The sequence below is a fragment of the Syngnathus typhle genome, linkage group LG8 (genome assembly GCF_033458585.1).
Source record: "Syngnathus typhle isolate RoL2023-S1 ecotype Sweden linkage group LG8, RoL_Styp_1.0, whole genome shotgun sequence".
Classification (NCBI taxonomy): Eukaryota; Metazoa; Chordata; class Actinopteri; order Syngnathiformes; family Syngnathidae; genus Syngnathus; species Syngnathus typhle.
The window spans coordinates 3885179-3900644 of NC_083745.1; the positions used below are offsets into that span (position 1 = coordinate 3885179).

The 15466-nt window shown below is 42.5% G+C and overlaps 1 protein-coding gene across 3 annotated transcripts in view; it reads right to left on the minus strand.

Annotated features, from left to right (window-relative positions):
• The window catches only part of LOC133158188 (cGMP-dependent protein kinase 1), a 52445-nt gene extending 37978 nt beyond the window's left edge, over window positions 1–14467 (minus strand). The window contains exons 1-2 of one of the 3 annotated variants that reach the window (XM_061285194.1): window positions 13933–14467; window positions 4849–5015 (exon numbers count right to left, since the gene is read on the minus strand). In XM_061285194.1, the coding sequence (XP_061141178.1) occupies window positions 4849–5015; window positions 13933–14189 (424 nt within the window). In that variant the 5' untranslated portion in view covers window positions 14190–14467. Of the gene's footprint in view, window positions 1–4848; window positions 5016–10114; window positions 10641–13932 lie in introns of those variants that run through there. The other 2 variants (XM_061285192.1, XM_061285193.1) reach the window with 2 other exon arrangements.
• Between the last annotated feature and the right edge of the window lie 999 nt (window positions 14468–15466).

Below are 15466 nucleotides of genomic sequence, written 5' to 3' on the forward strand. Positions count from 1 at the left end.
ATGCAATTTTTTAATCCAATTATTTGATTAATCGATGGCTAGGATAATCGATTCCAAAAATATTTGATATTGACAGCCTCAACTGTAACAGCTTTGTGTTCAACAAATTCCTTGAGTGGTGTGCCGTGTTTTCAAACAGCGCTGCTAAAGCAAAGCGCATGAATTTTTCAAGCGGAGACGCAAAACACAATCACTTCACGCAGAGTTGGAAGTGAAGTATAATTCTGAGTGGGCTTTATTAAATAAACTTTTGATTTAATTACACTCGGCCTTTTCTCCTGCTTCTGGCGGCAATCGAAACGGACATGCACAGCAGTCTGAATGGATTTGTTTTTTTTAACCAGGTGAGTTTTTAATTCCAATTCCAGGCCTCCCTTTTCCACAATGGAATCCCGATAAGCCTTTTATAACTGCGATGACAAAAATGACGTGTCAAATAACATCAGGACACGACATCACGATGGATTTGCCATTTGAATCCCGAGTAGTTGAAGCGCCGTTCCCCCTGAGGCCGTCAAAGCAAAGTGTGTCAGTCTTACTTGGCTTTGAGAAGAAATGTGGCAACACTGACAACACTTTTAAGGTCTTCTTCGCTTAAATTGCCAGGCAACCCTGACAGTGATGCAACTTGAGTCTTTCTGCAATCACAAGCATTTGCTATTTTCATACCGCTTATCAGCACGCCAAGAGATGACGATTCGGAAGGGGGATCCTTATCATCGGCACGTGGACGGAGCGATAATAACGCCGGAGTGGCGGTAGTCGTGCTCACCAAAGGTGCTCCTCCTAATTAGCTTCACAAATGGTGTCTTTTTCGCACGCGTGACAATCAGTTACACTCTAGCGAGTCTCCTGATTGCGTCGAGAAGTTTTGGAGCAGATTACGGAGCTCCCCACCTCAAGTCCACCGGTGACCGTTTCAAGATGATTTAAGACTTGACCAATCAAAATGATCTCAAGAGTTAGCAAAATGACAACAGGATCAAAACCGTCACCGCTTTACATTACGATTGGGAGTCATTAAAGGCATCCCGGATCAATTCCCACGTCTGCTCTCCAGTGCAAGGTGACAGATGCAATAAGATGCGGTGAGGAAGCCAAAAGAAATGATCCAGCGACAAACTATAACGGATGAGATGTATCGGCGGAGTTTTTTCCAGTTCCCAGATGTTGTTTGAACATAATGAAAGATGCGTATCATAAAGGCGGGCCAGCTGCTTGAGTGTCGCCGTATCAAGAGCCGTTAAATTCGGCTCTTCCTACAAGTGCTGAGCAGGTAAACACAGATGAGGAGCCGAAGAAAAAAAATCCCAGAGCATCATTTAAATATGGAAGCCCGGCATAGAAACTGTCAATGTACTCCCCTCTCTATAGCTAAAATGTGCACCAGGGCGAGCCAGACATGCATCATTCAGTATTGACAGCATGAGTGCAGACACCTTTGTCCATTGAATGTTTTTGCTCCATAAATCCAAATACTTCTCTCTTTGGCTTGGAAACTTTTTTAAGGGCAAGTTGCAAAGAGTGAAACAAGTTGTATATCAGTTCTTTGTGCTGGGGACAAAAGGATTAGCTTGGTCGAAAAGATGTTAATCACCTCGAATTGTGACGGTTCTTTCGTTTATCTGCTTTCTACAGCGCTTGTCCAAAGTGAAGTATTCTGGAGTTTTTGGAACTTGCAAATTTCACACGGGAAGTTCATTGTGGAGGGATGACATCATTTGGAATTTTAAGATCGTTCACAATAGTCATAGCTCATCCGAAATACCTACTTTGGTGCTGCTGTTTTGGTTCGCAACTGAGTTCAAATAGCATCAAAACTATGGTGTCCGTAAACTGAAACAATATCTGAACTTTTACAAGAAAAAGAAAATCATTTCACTTTTTTGACAGAGACAATTTAAACTTCATTTAAATAAACAGTAACTCGTTCTAATAGCGGTTTATCCAAACGTGTCTGTGTTTACAATTTGTGCCTTTACTCACTTTCAACTTGCGACGCGAGCCTTTTTTTCTTCTCTCCGAGTCATTTGCGCAAAAAAATAAATAAATCCCCCAGCTGCTGCAATTGAACCCATCGTGTTCATTTTGCAAATGTTTAGCTCGAGCCCAGTTTGGCACTGTTTTTCTGCCATCCAAACAAATCCCTCAATCTCCTCTCCCAGTACTCTGGATTAAAGTCGTCCGATTCACTGTTCGCTCAGTCAGCCGCAACAAAGTACGCAAGTATCGGTGTAATTTAGCTTTTGGGTCCATTTAGATACGTACTTGCATTTGATGGCGTTTAATGAGAAGCTGTTTTGTTGTCAATACAGTACTCTATTACTTATCGTCATTAGCCACCTGTTTATGGCCCTCGTCTCCATAGAAACACGTTGTTCTTTCATACAGGATCCAAAAAAGAATAATAATACAACAAAAGTTCATTATGGCGCGCCTCATCAAAGCGGTGCGCCGCCGTCCCCTCTGGCTCGTCTGATGTCTCACAACGATGATTCATGTTAGCTACCGGGGGCAAACGGGGGAGCCTGTGACGGAGAAGGCGCAACCTTTTCTCTGGAAAATTTAGTTGGAAATTCAACAAAAGGTTAGCCGCTACGGGTATAACGAGACTTCTATTTTTCATCAGGATGCGCCTCCAAAAATGTCTTGAAATAGAGCGAGAACACTCCAGGCACACGGCCAACTTCTAAACATTTAATTTCCCAACTGAAATATATTTATTGATAAAAATAAAACACTCATCTTTCTCTGGCAAAAAAATGGCTAGGCAAAAATGACTACACTGTAAATAAATAGACCAACAACAAAAAATTCTGGCCGGACCGCAGGTAGATTTTCTTTTCATATGAAATCCCCGTATAGCCTCATGAAACGATACTACCCACTTGACAAACACAATTTGTCCACGGTTGCCTCGCGACACCACGTTTGACAGACATCCTCTCACCGCCCCATAGCAAAACACTAACGATCATCGAGGCGAGCGAGCGACACTTCATTTGTTTCGACAATGATGTACGACGCCGAGCTGACCGCGTTTGACATTGTGCGACGGACGACCGAGCAGTCGCTGTGGAACGAAAAGTCACGCAGCTACAAAATGGACCTTTTAACAAAAGCGCGTCTAGCCTGTGGTTTGGCGGTTTTTATGCAAATGAAGCAGAAGCCTGGGACAGGTGTACAGGTGTAAAAAAAAAAAAAGTCATTTATGTAGGTTTTATACATATATATATAAACAAAAATATAAAAGAAATAATAAATAAAATAAAAGTGAATAAACTTAAAAGATAAGCAATTGAAAACTGTAAATTTACATAAACTCACCCAAAGGATCCAACAAAAAAAAGCAATATGGCAGCCATGTTGACATATTTCCAATACGCTTGAATTCACAAAGTCCCTCCACAATTAAGTCTTGTGCAGATGTGTCTTTTTTTTTTTTGTCATCATTGTGTGGGTGTTGCTATTCATCACATCTCGTGTGACACCTTTGGCCCAGCGGAGACCCCAAAAATGACAAAAACAACCTCCAGGACGTTTATCTTCTGGTCGCCGCAATCAACACTCATTACAGGGAAAAAAAAAAAAAAAAGAACTCAATAGACACCAGATTTTGTTTCCAGCTCAACCTCTCCAAGCGTATTGTTTCAGCCATTACAAAGCTCGCCATAAGCAAATGCGTTTGTTAATTTAGTCCGAGATATAATCCCTGATTTGCTTGGAGCGCCTCATCAGCGGTGAGTGCTTTTTTGCATTTTATCTGCGTGATGACACGTTCGATGGCTGCCATCCTCGTCTGCGTGTTGCTGATAAGCCAATGATGTCATCCTTGTGTTGTGATGACAAAGTACACACAAGGGATCCATGAAGTCAATCAGTGACTTTCCAAATCTATCTGCGGCAGGATAAAAATCGAAATATCGCGTGTAAAGGAACTTTTTTTTTTTTTTTACAAATGAAGGACAAAAAGGAGGGCAATTTGTGTTGGGCAGGCTATTTGTCACAACGCTTCTTGGCGGAACGTCACACCGTTGGAATGTTTGTTTATTACTTTTAAATTGCATCTCCATTTGTGAGGAACATTAATTTTTGGAATGGGTCAAAATCAGCGAGAAACGTCCTTGGTGTCCTCAACGGAATCACTCAGTCAGAGCGAAAACGGAGCAGAAAAACAAAAAGTCGAAGTTGGAGGCCAAATGCTGCACCGCATTGACAAATAAAACGTTAGCAAATTAAACATGTAACCGTATTGAGCTGCTCTGCTATCACCTGAAGGCTAAAAGAGAAGTTCTCAGTGAGGCAAAAAGAAATGTTCTAATTTTATCCGATGGGACTGATTCATATCTCAAATGTAATCCTGTTTTCAAGTCATGTTTCGGAACTCACCCCAATGACTCACAAAAACAGCATTTAACATTCCTGCTGTTGTCGTAAAACTCGTTGTCTGCTCATTCAATGTACCTGCCTGACAGGCATGTGGAAAATAAAGCAAGGAACGTAGTTTTATATTTAAAAATAAATAAATAAATAAAATTCCAATAGATCTGCTCAAAACAACACCAGGACAAATCGAACCTCCAGGAAATGCGGGAGGGATGAAAAGATCAATATCGGCATTCTCCAAAGTACGTCATTGACCTCTGATGGCTTCCCGCACACATTCTTCAAACTTGTGAGCAATATGATAAATATGATCAAGTGCCCCAATAAATTCGGGCACTTGATCATATTTGACTGTGGCAGAAATTACTTTTCATAGATCCAAACAAGACAGCGCAACAGTCACTCACGTTATTATTTAAATAAAATAAAATAAAAACTTGAATTTCCATGCACTTGTCGTACCTTCCATGACGTACACCAGCGAGCCCACGTCGCCCTCCTTGATGATGCAACTGTCCTTTCCATACTCCACTGGGTACATGCAGTCTACAATCTCTTGGATCTGCGACAGCTCCAGGTTCTTCATGAAGTCGTTGTCCAGGATGGCCTCTTTGATCAGATCCTTAGACCTTGGAGACAAAAGGGGAGGAAGCCGAAGGTGACGTCACTTGATCGGACTTAGAAATGCCATGGGCGGTACATGAAGGGATCAAACTAAGTGCAAGAGTCGGCCGGTGCAAATGTCGACGGTGGGTGTCCACCAGCAAAAGAATTCTTCCAACAGAAACATGTTGTAGTTCCTCAAATAGCGGCCGACGCTAATAAGTCATGGAATGAAAAAAATAAAAGATAAAATACGCCTGTGTGTTTTCTGACATTGTCAGTCTATAAATGTTGCTCCACCGTTTGTGTTCAGATACCTGTTGCCTTGTAACACCGTGCTACCGATGCTATTTGTTAGACATTGTTTGTTAGCATTAAGCTAAACAGCATCCTCCAGGCGATTCGCTTGCATGGCTCCTGAATGCAGCATACAGGAAAAAATGTTTTTAATGTTTTTATTTTAAAAATCACTCAACGGCATCATATTGAACCAGAGCTAATTGCTTCCATTCAAGGGAGCAAGTCTGAAGGCCAAATTGGCCTTGACGCATCTAAGAAACGAGAGCATGCTGCAAGCGCGTCACAATTAATTCTGCTTAAGTCGAATGCGGCTTTGTCAAGATACAGCTGGGCGCACAATGCGATCGCTCGATGCCGTCGACTCATTTGAGCGCGACGCGTGAGCCTCTTGATCTTTTCCAAACAACAAGAGAAAAAGTTTGACCACATCCTGAATAGTCATCACAGGCGCTCATTCCACAGAGCGTGTCGGCTTTGCAGGACCCACCGGGTTAATGATATGCATCGAGGTTCATTCGACGACGACAAAAAAAAAAAATAGTAGTCCGCCTCTGAGAAGAAGCACCCGTTTTATACATTTATTCATGACCTGCCTCCGACTTGCTTTGTGCTCATTGGCCTTTGCAAATTTCTCTGAGCATTGCGGATCACCCGAGGTGCCTAAATACAACAGCAGGAATGGATATGTGTTTTTCTTGGCCTGAAAAAAAGAAAATAAATAAAATGGCTGCAGCGCTCTGTCATAAACCTTCTCACAATACCAATTTCAAAAAGCCCTGAGAAAGAATTAGAACTTGTAGACAAGTTGCCTTGATTTAAACTTTAGCAGATGAATGTGGAATAAAATTGTTAGTTTAAAAGAAGTTGTTCAATATCATTTCTTGGTATCAATCTGCCAAATGAATATGCTCAATCATAAATTATCTGTCATTGTTGTTTTTTCTGCGGGGAAATTTTACTTATCTATCTAGTGGTATCGGTACTTGGTATCGGTATCGTCGACTATTAAAGAGTCGTGTACTCATACTGGTATTGGTCTGGGAAAAGGTGGTATCAAAAATCCTTAATTAGAATGAGCCCAAAGCACTACTTTTGTCTAAATAGAGCTCCTCAACTCACTCCAATATCATTTCTTGGCACCAAAATGCCACAAGATGGCAGCAAAGCACTACTTGTGACCCAATTGAAGCTCAGCAACTCCGACATAGTTCGTGTTATTGACGAAACTTTCAGGGCTCGGATCTTCCAGTGTTACAAAAGTTATCTTTGAGTTCATCTGACCTTTTTAGTCTTTCCGCAACTCACCTGGTTCAATATCTTCTGCCCGTATCTTATCTGATTTCATGTCACCCTTTGTTAGATGATCTTGTCTCATTCTCTGTCTCACTGGCTCTAACTCTGTTCCATCTCATGTAATCTCATTTCATTTCACTTGAGCTTATCTCAAGTGCGTTCTCGCCGCATCATGTTTGCGAGGCGAGATGTATCAATCTATTATGTTTGGCACATTGTCACCTGCAAAGCTTTCGGCACCTTCACCCACCCACTCACTAAATGCCCACTAATACCTTTGCGGTAGGCGTTTAAGACTCCTGAGAGGGATACCGAAGCTCAGAGATTTGCGCAGATGCGGGTGTCGCTTCTATTTTTGTTTTACAGTGTCCTTTTTTTTTTCTCTCAGCGCGGCACGGGGACTCGTTGAAAAGGATTTGACGCTGACGAGCTTATTAAAGGGAACATGTCAGGCGAAATGGGAAAGACCAAGTGGCAAAACATTGGAAATCTATTATTTTTTGCAAATGGGCCTCATTAACCTTGTTAGACTCAAGAAGTTTGTCGCCTCTTCATGTTTATATATTTTGCCTCTTGGGGCGACACTGAGCAGACGGCAATAAAAAAAAAAAAAAAGCCTTCCCTCTTTTTCGTGAGGGCGATATATCAGACTGCATGGCAATGTTTAGGGCCGAGCAAGTGGGGCTTTCCTTAAAAGGGCAAACTATGCTATTTTATTAAAAGTGGGGGTGGCTCCGAAGAAGAAAGCACTACTCTAAGGGGGAGGACGTTTGCATTTTGGAGATCTCTCTTGTAACAAAGATGGAGTGGGTGTGAACCAAATGAAAGGAAAACAGGAACACTTAGCCAAATGCAACAGGAATTATCAAAGGACGTCAACAATGGCTGTGGTTTTTATCAAAATAACACTCGGGAGAGAAAAAACATGGGTCGAGATAAATTGAATACCACTTTGGGACTAAAAGCATATTTTATGCAAAAAAACAAACCCCTCCAAGCCGTCCATCTGCAGCTATGTGTGCATTTACTATGGCCAAGGTGCGCACATCTGAATGAGCAGCACAATGTCCATTAAATTGAAGCAGAAAATGCCAAAAAGTTGAATTTTACTATTTTTAATCACTATATATTTGGTCTTAAATTAAAAATATATATATATTATATATGTTATTTATTTATTATTTAGTAGTTTAAAACCTCATGCTTCTACTGCCTTCTCCGATCATTTTCCACTAAAGTTACCAAATATGGTTCCTTGCCTTTAAGAGCTAGCTACCAAGAGAAGCTCCTCAATGTCGACTTTTGCAAAGAGCCCAGAGTGCAGATTTTCCCCTCGAAACAAGTTAGAATTAAGTAGAGATGAAAAATCATTTATCTGATGATGATGATAAATATGCCATCAGGACGCCATTAAAAGCCCCAGTGAGCGAGTCTTAATGGTAAAGGCACACACGATAAAAGGTTTAGTGCACAAATGATTATTGTAATGAAATTTTCATGCGAGTGAGTTGTTCTTATCTCACATCCTAAGCCCGCGTCCAGACTCTTGCATTTATTTATGAAAGTTTAAAGCCAGATGAAGCACATAAAGATAAACGAAAGGGGGAACCCGTTCCGACGCAGACTCGGTGGTGACCTTTTAGCTGCTCCACACAATAAGCAACTTCACTTTTAATGACGTTCTCAGAGCTAACTTGGCTATTTTCTTTCTTTTTTTTTTTTGCCTGGCGTATCTTCTTAGTGTTTATGTGCTCTTCTCATCTCTGTGCTGAAGTGTCAGTCAGATGCTTTGTAATTTGTTTTTTTTCCCTGTGAGCTGCAGTAAAGAACGAATGAATGAATGAATGAATGAATGAATGAATGAAAATACCTGACTGACGAGAGATAATACCTTTCCATTTTAGCGAGCCTGGCAGATCTATTTTACATTTGTAATCACTTGTAAAATATATATTTATATATTTTCCAAACCCTGTAAGGATTCTGATTCTGTGTCTCTTAGCGACCGTCGTGCTATCAATGCGCTAGCTGGGTTAAGAGCGGTTGCGTCAGCTCTCCCGTGCTGTCTATTGAAAACAAATATATAATAAACACATAGACTCCCTGTTTTAATCCGCTTCTTTATATAGAAAGCCTTGAGACAATTTTAATCAACACTTGGACCAGCAAGCAACTCAAACACACAGCTAGCTAAACCATCAATTGCTAACAAGCAATTATTAGCAAGCTAGCATGTAACTAATCAACCAACTAATATATCAACACAAATACAATTTAAATCTTTTGAGTTAGCATAAAAGGAGTCTTAAAGGAGGATAGCTAGTCAAATCTTAACGTAAACACTCACGTGGGCTGCGAGGACTCTTCGTTTACGTCCTGGCAGTTTGTTTAAACGCGCTCACTTTGGCACACTTGAGCCCATCCCCGAAAAAAAAACGTGTGGAAAATTCTCCCGCGCTATATTGTCCACTTTTTCAACTTTAACCTTCCGGTGCTAGCAAACGAGACGTGTTGGGCATACAAGAGTGGTCAATGATGTGACCTGTCATCGTCAGATCCCTGCTTTGATTTTGTCTTGATGACCCTTGAACTTGCCTGCTGGACCGTGTTCTTACACCAACGTCACACATGATGGAGACTGACAAATAGAAAGAAATTCTTTTTTTTTTAGGAAAGTGCAACACGTTTTTTGTCAACTTTTTAGAAAAGAAAAACATCCGTTGTTTGTCTTTTTTTCAGAAAAGGACCACATTTCTGGTTTATCCTCTTTTTATCAAAGTATAAGAACCAAAGCTTGTCTTCTTTCTGGGAAAATGCAACAAGTGCGCTTTGTCTTCTTATAAAATACACCTTTCCATTTTTCTTCTTTTTTTAGGAAAAAACATCATATATGGGTTCTTTTGAGGGATTCCCCCCCCCCCCATTTTTTTTTAGCACGTTTTTATTTGCCAACCTTTTCCGTAGTTACAAATATTAATTTTCTTCAGTACTTTTATCTGACTTTGGAGCAGGAATCACGTGTTTACTTCCCCCTCGGTGACACTGATAATGTGAGAGTGGCTGTCAGTCTTTCTCAATGTGCCTTGGATTGACTGGCAACCTTTTGCCTAAAGTGCCTTTTACACCTGAATAGTATGAGCGGAATATAAAAAATATAGATGGATGGAGACATTCCATCACAACCACCGCACTCAATTAACTAATTCAGCAAGCCATCAACTATTCAAACAAAGCAATCATCCAACAATGAAATGTGCCTTAATTACTTTGACAGCCTAAAACGAATATGAGGGTGTTCATTATAGCGAGGTAAGAAGTGAGGTGGAATAAAATTGCTAGGTAACACGGTTACTCTAAATTAAAATCTTTGGAATAAAATATTTTTGAACACCATGCTTGTCCTACAGGTGCTCCACCTGCTGCGCCTTCCGCAGCATTACGCACCGCGACGCACCAAGCACGTTCGAGCGCAAAGTCAGACAACAGGTAGCGGGGTGGGGTGGGGCGAGGGTGGGCGTGGGGGGGCACCTACTGTGGGCTTTTGGGGTAGAAAGGCAGCGTGACGTGGCTGAGATCGTGGATGTCGAAGGCGGTGGGCTCGGCCGAGATGGCCTGCCTCTTGGTGCGCTGTTGCTCCGAGTGCAGCTCGCTTTGCTTGTGGACCTGCTGCGTGGCAGGTTTAATGACGGAGCGGTACTTATCCAGTTCGTTCTGCAGCCTTTGGATCAGCTCGTCCTTCTGGTCGAGCTCCAGCTCCAGCTCGTCGATGAGTGCGTCGCGCTGGCGCAGCTCCTCGATCTTCTCCTGGAGCGCGTACTGCAGATCGCGCAGCGTGCCCATGTCTGCGTCAAGTTTCCACTCGCGTGGGTGTCCTCGCTCCTCTGCTCTGCCACGCCGCGCGCAAACTTTATCCGGCATCAACAGCTTGCGCCTCTCGTCCCTTTTTTGTCTTTTTTTTAAACACCACTCCAAGTCCGTTCACGCGGTGCTCGGCGCGCTGGTTCCCGTGGCTGACATGCTGGGCTTGGTCCCAACCGCGCAAAGTTTGCTCCGTCTCTTTCTCTCTCTGTCTCTCTCTCTCTCCCTTGCTTTCTCGCCCTCCTCCTCCGCCTCGGCGCACGTCAGGCAGACCACATGAAAGCCGCATGAAGAGAAGGGCGCCTACAGGAACCTGAGCGGCGGTGCAGCACTGGCTTGTCTTGGTGAATAAGTGCAGTGATGATTTCAATGTCAACGTCAGAGCTCCATTTTTGTTTTCAAGCAGAAGCCTGAAATTTAATTATTTTAACTGGTCAAGGAATCGTAGCAAAAAAAGGTCAACTTTGGTCTCACATGTCCCAAAGCACATGTCGAAAATGTTTTATTTTGACTAGAAAGTTTTTTTTAAAGTTACTTGTCCCAATGTATAGGCCCAATTAATGTTCAATTCAAAACAACAACAATGCTAAGAGGCAGCGGCAAAACATGCCCTGGTCTCATCTTGAGCCTCATGTGCGCATCTCCAAAGTCATCTCCTGTGCAAATTTAGGAAAGGAATAAACTGTCAAGGCCAATCAGACGAGATGGAGACTTGGAGGGCTTTAAAATAAAACAACGCAATTACACAGGCGAGAATGGGAGACAAGATGCCAGCCAGGAGGATAAACTGTTGCTTTGTTTTGCTTGCTAAAAGGAAAAGCGGGGCGAAACGTGTCCGAAAACAAGGTGATCTATTAAGACGGGGCTAAATGAAGAGCACAGCTGCCCTCTAGCGTTGGATTAAAGGATTTAAATAAATAAAAAAAAAGTGGAGGCTCAGCCCAGCGTCAACAAAAGGAGATGGCATGCAAACACCACGTGATGGCTTAGGAGGACAATTTGGGAAGTAGGTTGTGTGAGCAGACACAAAAGATGCGAAAAAGCGGGAGGGATTTGATCCGAGCGAAAATGAGAAGGAGAAGAAGAAAAAAAAAGACCTCATTTGCACAAGAGCAACTGGAATGTACAATTTTCCTTGAGTATGAATTCATTTGCAACACAAGTGTGGAAACTTTCTCTCCTTAGAAACCATTTAAACACACACATTACGCACACAACCACACACACACCTTATGATGACTACATGAACCACAACACTTTGAAATGGAGCTCGACATTGCGAGAAAACGATTAAACCAAGTTGAAGTCAGCAGGTGCCCATGGACTCAAACTGTGACCCCACTACCCTCTCCACACACACACATCCGGGCCATGATGAAAAAAAGCCCACTCACTGTCCTTCAAAGCACCTCTGGGCTTTCAATTTCACCTCCCTAACCATCCAAGCTCAGCCCTTTTCCTATGCAGATCAATAGAAACAGGATCCGTCGCTCCACCGCGCAGTAATCCGATGACGGCTGGTGCCACGGCCCGCTCCGAGGCTGAAATCAGGGAAGCGTGGCTCGGTGGGGGGGCTTTTGAATGAGGGTGGGTCGCATAATGTCAGACATGTATATAACACAGGTGCCAGCAGTGAGAAAACATGTTACGTCATCGGTGCTTGTTTCTGCTTCACGGCATATGGACATAGGATTACACGTCATGTCATGTTTTTGAGCCTCGCAAAAAAACATTTGCTCCTGGTTTGGAAGCAGCATGTTCTTATTTTTTGCAAAAGCCTTCAGGGAGTTCAGAGAGTCCAAGCGTCAATTAAAGTTTGCAAATGAGGAGCTGCCCCGTGCGTCCTTTTGTCTCGATTGAAATTCATTCATCTGACACGTTGGAGCCTCACTGTCTGCCAGTTAGCAGGCGGGCTTTTGCTCAGTCGCAATATTAGGGACACCTGCCTTGATAAAGATAACAATGCTAATTTTTCATTGAGGTATTCATTGAATACATGGGCTTAATATGCAGCCCGCCAAAAAATTGTAACGTGATTAGTTTAATTCAATGGGCATTGTGCTCCTCCTACCAGTTTGTGTGCCTTGACCACCGGGGGGCAGTAGAGACATACAAAGAGAGATTTAATGACGAAACAAAGACGTAGCAACTAAGCGCAGTCATTCTTTGCAGACGATAAAGAATGGCTTGAGTCAAAATAGAAGTTGTTTAAAGGTTTAGAATTACTGCAACATTGATGCTAATTTTGTTATCCCGTCTATGGCTTTTTGCACCTTGCGTTAGCATTAAGCTAGCGGACTTTCTCGAGCTGATGTGGTTTTAGACAATTCTCTTTATGTTAATGTTTGTTTGTGTGCATAATTATACTAAAACGACCTCACTAAGTTTCCTCAAATGATTTAGGTGTTTTGTATATTTTTACATTTTAACTTCTTTCAATGCCCCCCCTCCCCCTAAAATGGGCAATTTTTAAAACATACTTTTATCAATTTTTTTCTTTTTTTTTAATAAACTGATTTTAATTTCTAAAACGGCAGTTGAAATTCACAATATCACACTGGATTGGATTGGGGCGATGTACCTCAACATTTGTCCAAACATTTAATGGGCTGCAAATCCTGCCCTTGGTCTATTTAAAGCCCATTTCTGATGCTTAGTAGCTGATAAGTGACAAGTCAAGTCACCCATGGGGGGGCAAACAAGCCGTAAGGCGACATGAAAGGAGGGCAGGGTGGTCTGGCCAGTATGGAATGCTGTCTGAGCACTTATGCCATATCCTTCATGTCCGTGTACTCAATTCAGAATTGTCTTATTAGTGAGAACCACCCTGATACTCTGACCTTCTAGTAGGCCAAAAAGTGACACTGGTACTATTAGGGGGGAAAAAAAAATCATTCTTCTCGGAAGCGGAGAAGAAAGAGCATATACTAGCTGGATCAAAGATATTGATCAACCTAAATGTCTTTCCACAGTCGTATTAGTGAAGAGCAAAAGCGGGACGACGAGATGAAATAAGGTACTAGTAAGAGTTACTTTACTAGTGTGCTGAACTGTCTTACTAGTCACGACAAAGCGTGTACTAGTACATGGATTTAAAATTGGAAGGATATCACATAAATATAGATATAGCTGTTATAATAAGAGGTCAAAAGTGGCATTAAAAGTTAAAAAAATATATATATCACTAGTATGACACATTTGTTCTTGTATTAGTAGATGGATATGAGGAAGACGGAATAAATGCTCAAGCGGCAGGAAGGAAGCTTATGGTCCAGGCACGGTGCACCGTGTCGTCTTCTAATGGAGTATTAAATATCCTCAGACATGCACTTCGGCTACTAAAAGCCAATAATGCATCACACTTCCTCCGGACGCCCCCCAGGGGACCGCGCGTGATGGATCTGATCAATTAGGAGAGCTTTTACAGGGTCTGCGTCATCCGCCTCAGCAACCCATTCACCCCATTCATGAAAAAGTTAAAGGAATGCTTACCAGTCGGTTTTGGCGTATTTGCGGAAGGTGTGCCTGGACACGTCCTGGTGGGTCTGGGGCTCGGCCGAGATGCCCTGCGCGCGCCGGGTCCTCGGGCCCAGAAGTTGCGCGCTGGGCAGCACCGACTGGCACTTGTGCAGCTTCCTCTTGAGCTCTTGCACCTCGTCCTCGCGGTCCAGCAGACGCCTCTCCAGCTCGCGGATCCTCTCCTCCTTGAGCAGAAGGATCTTGGCAAAGTCCTCGTCCAGGTCGCTCATGCTGGCGGCGGTTCCAAGTTTCCCACCCACCCCTACAGCCCAAAAATAAAAAGTCGACTCCCAGGGAAGGGAAAAAGAACGTCCGCCGGTTCCTCGCCTCCACCCCCGGCTCACCTCCACTTGTTGGGATGAGCCGAGCAAAGCGTGGCGTTAAGCAGTCGGATGGAGCGACGTTAGCCCGCCGAAGCCTCTCTTCGATCGCCTTCTCTTCTTTTCTTGGGGAGGGAGGGCGCTGATGTCTCATTGAGAAAACCAATGACAGCAGTTCTTCGTGGACTCGCGGCCACGCACTCGTCCACTCTCCTCACCCCTCCCTCCTCTTCCTCATTCGCCCTGCAAAAAAAAAAAAAAAAACGTAAACAAATATTTGCGCTTCTTTAAACAGCACACGCACGCGCAGATAACGTGTTGCACTTCAATGGTCTGCATTTATGGGTCGTTTTTGCTTGCTTTGCACGTTTAGAAGTGTTTGATATTCTAAACACGGTTCTACTAGTTCAAAACAAGAATCGTCTGACATGAAATGTACCAGGTGCCACTGCACTGAGCACTCTAATCATGACTTAAATAGAATTTTTTTTACAAATAAATACAAATACATACAAATAAAACGTATTAGCTACGCCTGAATTTTCTATAGAAAAATAAATACAAAAAATACAACGTTTTTCATTGTTTAAATGTCAATTTGTATTTGTATTCTTATATATACGTAACTAAATGTTTTGAATCATTAAATTGACTTACATTTATCAAGATACATTCAATTTTATTACACACTCCTAATATAGAGCGGCCTACTTACACAAAACATATATGATGTCATGTAATGTATCAAATAAATACATTGTCCAGACAGACCAAAAAAAATAGAGCAACAACTGAAATAATACACACACACCAAAAAAAAAAAAAGCAATTTAGCTAAATGGTGAAAACAGCACCGTGATCATTTTATTGTACACATGCATGACATAAGCAACCATGTGGTGTCATCATGTCAATGCACGGATGAGAGCATGAGATTCACAGCCAACAGATTTGTGCAGTTTTATCTGCTTGATTAGCAGAAGTGGTAATTATACTCTTTGCCAAGCATCGTCCACATCAGCGCGTACAGTTCGCTACCAACCACGTCTCACTGGCGTTGATTAATCTCCGGAAAGAGTCATTTCTAGGCGACTTTTTTTTTCTTCTTCCCTCCTCTGTCTGAATCTGTTGAGGGTTGATGGTGCAGTGTGTGGAAATGGAGGGGAGGGTGTTCATTAAGATTCAGG